General features: G+C 40.0%; 1 protein-coding gene across 4 annotated transcripts in view; it reads left to right on the forward strand.

Moving 5' to 3' along the window:
- The first annotated feature begins 2,586 nt into the window (after positions 1-2,586).
- Positions 2,587-4,674, forward strand: part of LOC102303362 (proliferation marker protein Ki-67) — an 11,029-nt gene continuing 8,941 nt past the window's right edge. For 3 of the 4 annotated variants that reach the window (XM_005932790.3, XM_005932794.3, XM_005932793.3), the window contains exons 1-4: positions 2,588-2,771; positions 3,334-3,436; positions 4,072-4,153; positions 4,329-4,444. In XM_005932790.3, coding sequence (XP_005932852.1) covers positions 3,348-3,436; positions 4,072-4,153; positions 4,329-4,444 — 287 coding nt within the window. In that variant the 5' untranslated portion in view covers positions 2,588-2,771; positions 3,334-3,347. Of the gene's footprint in view, positions 2,772-3,333; positions 3,437-4,071; positions 4,154-4,328; positions 4,445-4,674 lie in introns of all 4 variants that reach the window. The other variant, XM_005932792.3, reaches the window with a different exon arrangement.

Raw genomic sequence — 4,674 nt, forward strand, 5'->3', positions numbered from 1 at the left:
ATCAACTTCAGGTGTCATACCAAATGTTACAAGATTACTGGAATTCTTACCAGAAAACTATAAAAGATGCTAAGAGGAAACATTTTGCTGATATTATTCAGGAAAATTGTCGTAAGCCTCATGTCTTATTTAAGACTATTGACATGGTCCTTCATGCTCCACAGACTGCTGGTGTCGAGTCTTCTCAGGAAATTTGTGAAAACTTCCTACACTTTTTTATTGATAAAGTGCTATCTGTCAAAGCGCAGACTTCCCAGTCCATTCTCGACCCTTCTACCCCTGTCCCTAGTTCTGCTGTCTTTGACAGGTTCGAGCCAGTTTCCTTGCTCTGCCTGCAGGAGTTGGTTGCTCACATGAAGCCCTCACGTTCCCCTTATGATGCTCTCCCTCCTCAATTTTTCAAAGAGGTTTTTCTCACTATAGCATCAGCTGTATACAATCCATTGTAAATAGTAGTCTGTCCTCTGGTGTTGTACCTGTCAATCTCAAACATGCAGTGATTCAGCCTCTACTCAAGAAACCTGCTCTTGATCCTGATATTATTGCGAATTACAGACCTATTTCCAAACTGCCTTTTATCTCAAAGATTCTTGAAAAGGTAGTTTACAACCAATTAATGTCCTTCCTAGAAGAACACAGTATTTTAGAAGTTTTCCAATCTGGTTTTAAAGCTTTACATAGTACCGAATCTGCCCTTTTAAGAGTTTTTAATGATGTGTTTTTGGCAAATGACTCAGGTGACTGTGTTATTATTGTGCTGTTAGATTTAACTGCTGCTTTTGAGACAGTGGATCATAATATTTTAATTTCCCGTTTAGAGCAGTTGGTGGGTATGCGGAGTACCGCACTGCAGTGGCTCAGATCCTATTTGGCAGAGCGAACTTTCTCTGTGAAACTAGGGAAGTTTGTATCCTCTGCTGCTTCTCTTCAATGTGGGGTCCCACAGGGTTCAGTTTTAGGCCCGCTTCTTTTCTCTCTATATCTCCTACCCCTTGGGTCTATTTTCAGGAAACATGGGATTTCTTTTCACTGCTACTCCGATGACTCCCAGATTTATTTCCCACTTAAAAAGATAAATGGCTTCTCAGTAGACCCGCTGCTCAGATGCCTTGATGAAATAAGGGCCTGGATGGCTTTGAACTTTTTACATTTTAATGAACAGAAAACAGAAGTGATGTTTTTTGGTGGCGCTTCTGAGGCCACTATTATAGATCTTGGTTCACTGGCACAGTATGTTAAACCAGTCATCACTAATCTGGGAGTTAAAATAGAGGCAAATCTTAAACTTGAAAGCCAGGTCAGAGCTGTTGTAAGATCTAGCTTTTTTCATTTGAGGGAATTAGCCAAAATAAAGCCTTTCTTATCGAAACAGCATTTTGAGACAGTAATCCATGCCTTTGTTACTTCTAGGCTGGATTATTGTAACGCACTTTATTTTGGGGTTAGTGATGCGTCCATTAGGCGCCTGCAGGTTGTACAAAATGCTGCAGCACGTCTTTTAACTGGAACAAAAAAGTTTGAGCACATTACCCCAATTTTAATTTCACTCCACTGGCTACCTGTACATTTTAGGATTGTTTTTAAAATTCTATTATTTGCTTTTAAATCTTTTAATGGCCTGCCCCCCCACCTCTCGGAGCTACTACAACCATATACACCTGTCCGTTCCCTTAGGTCCGCCAATCAGCAGCTCCTTAAGGTACCGAAAACTGTATAAATTTAAAGGTGATGTGCTTTTGCTGTAGTTGCTCCAAAGTTGTGGAATGATCTACCCTTGCATGTTAGGCAGGCCTCTTCTCTCTCTGAATTTAAAAGTCTTCTTAAAACATATTTATTCGCTGAAGCCTTTGGCATTGATTAGAGGGGCTGACTCAATTTGTTTTAACATGTTTCAATTTATTTTAGTTTTTTAGTTATTTATTTTATCTTATCTCATTTTAATTTTCTTTACTTATGCTATTAGCATGTACAGCACTTTGTGAACTCTGGTTTTATGTTAAAGTGCTTTATAAATAAAGGTGGTATAGTATGGTATTGTGTAGACTGTATTTCTCACCATTGTGGAGCTGCTGTGAATGAAAAAGGTAAGTACTAGTAACTTTTTACTTTTGTATTTATTTGCATCAAAGTGGACTGAATATGCTGCTGAGCTTTAAATAATAATAAAATTTGTCATATCATGTAAATAAAAGCTGTAACCAGCCATCAGTGCCTGTTTACAATAATATCTGTAGGTACTACTTGGGCGCTTAGAGTGCTGCTTCGAGAAGTTTACTCTGCACTACTAGCCCCACCCATTTTACGAAACGATGACGTCTGAGCCAATCACGATTCTTCGCGCGGAATTTCAAATATTTTCAAATGCCCATCCATTCACCGATGTGATATTGTTCCGCCAAATTTGTAAACAAAATAGTCCCTTTTGTCTAAACGCGAGTTCAATTTGATCAGAGCAAATACACAGTGCATGACAAACCTAGTATGACAAAATATTACACGCATTTCATTGCAAAACACAAGTGAAGTCAAGTTTTAGTGGGGCGACCGAGTGCGTTTAAGTCTGGCGGATTGATATCACAACACTTCCCTGGACCAGGCGACGGACAACAAGGGACCGCTGTTGAAGGTTGCTTACGTTAGGTAGACGTCGGCATGGCAGATTGTCGTTTTAACTTTAGGCTGATATGATCGTGTAGTTAAAGTCCTCGTTGTATCCTTGTCTATGTTTATGGATTTCCCAGGATTTCACGCATCTGCAAAGTGACTTTCAGGTGAGGATACGATAGTCCTAAACGACCGTTATATTAGAGTTTAATAAGTCGTGTAACACAAGTGGCGACCCGACATTAAGTTTTTTAACGGTGGCGTTATAACGATACACGTTTTTTCTTTTTTAACTAGAGAATGTAGTAAATGATAAAAAAAACAATCAAACTTACAGCTAGCTATGTATTTCTGGCAAGACGAAAACTCTACAGTCGAGGCCACCATGCACGTGGGATACTGGGAAAACGTTTGCTAGCGCTTTACTGAGGAACAACAGTCCTGCTGGTTTGTAATAGAAATACAAAACAAATCTAGGATTAGATTAATCCTACATAGAGTTAAAAAGAAGTGTAGAATAAACTAAAACTACCTAAAATGTCATGAACCAAATTAAAAAAAATAGCTAAATGTCATCGTTAGGTATGAATACAATGTTGCCGCCTAGTAAATGTCTTTCCTCGGCTTGGAACGACATTTAAATGCTATTTAACATTTAAAGTTTGATTGTCTAATGTGGATTTGACTGTGCCTTTCGCTGCTGACACTTGTTTTTCGTAATGTTCCCAGGTAACGTTGGAAAAATGCCGTTGCACGGTAAGATTGTCGTGATTAAGCGGAGTGGAGGAGATGGGACTGAATTTCCTCTGACTGCAGCATGTTTATTTGGAAGGTTGGTAGAGTTGGCCTTTGTTTACCTTCTGTTTTAATCCCACTTACAGTAGTGTTCATACATGTAAGACACCCTCGTGTACTACAGAAAACGCATACACTTCATCAATGTTTCTCATGTTGCGATTGTGATGGGCTATAAAAACTTTACTGTTAAGCTGTTGAAGTGAAGAAACTATGTTTGTTCTCATATACAGTAGACTTTACATTGTTAGATCAAAGCTCTCAAGCAAATCCACATCAGTTTTGCACCACCTGACCGGCTGTAGCTCAGGGAGGTAGAGCTGGTCACTTACTGATCGGAAGGTTGGTGGTTCGATCCCTGGCTCCTCCAGTCTGCATGTCAAGGATCCTTGGGCAAGATACTAACCCGAACTTGCTCACCGATGGGTCCATCGGAGTATGAATGTCGTTAGAAAGCACTATGTATAAATAAAGTGCTTGTGAGAATGGGTATGATTGGGTGAATGAGGCATGTTGTATAGAGCGCTTTGAGTACTCCGTGAGAGTAGAAAAGCGCTCTATAAGAATCAGTCTTTCTTCATGAGCCTTTAAAGATCAGCTCCCAGTTACATGTAAATATGAAGAGGTTCCACTTATCATGCAGCTGAATGCCTTCTGCTTGTGACCTTACAGGAAGCCTGACTGTGATATTCGTATTCAGCTTCCTCAAGTCTCCAAGGAGCACTGCCGGATTGACTTGAATGAGAATAAAGAGGTAAGAAAATACAAGGAGCGCGACTGCTTTAATGGCCTTAGTTTGCCGATATTTAAAAAATGATTGCTGTGGGGAATGTTTGCTTAGATGCTGTGTAATCATGTAGTTGTGCTTCTGCTTTGAAATGTTTTCAGTGTTCATGTGGTGTTTCTCTCTCGCTCTGTCTTTCTGTCAGGTCATTTTGACCAATTTAAGCTCAGCAAATCCAACGCTTGTCAATGGCGAGGTTTTGCAGCAGTCTGAGCGCTTGAAGCATGGAGATATTATAACCATTATCGACCGTTCTTTCAGGTGAGTGTGGTCTGAAAGAAACCTTTTAACAACCTTTTTTCATAAGCCGTTAGACAAACGCTGAGGTAAAGGGCATTCAAGTTGCGTGTGTTGTTGGAACAGAAGTCTAATCTCTGAAATGCAACCTGCAAAAAGTCAAGGATGTGAGGAACCCGCTGAAACCGAATGTAATGCTTAAGCCCAACAATAGAGATAGACAGACCACGTGACTTTCGCGCATTGCATGCCGG

The sequence above is a fragment of the Haplochromis burtoni genome, unplaced genomic scaffold (genome assembly GCF_018398535.1).
Source record: "Haplochromis burtoni strain Fernald_Lab_line unplaced genomic scaffold, NCSU_Asbu1 Contig_162, whole genome shotgun sequence".
In the NCBI taxonomy this organism is placed as follows: domain Eukaryota; kingdom Metazoa; phylum Chordata; class Actinopteri; order Cichliformes; family Cichlidae; genus Haplochromis; species Haplochromis burtoni.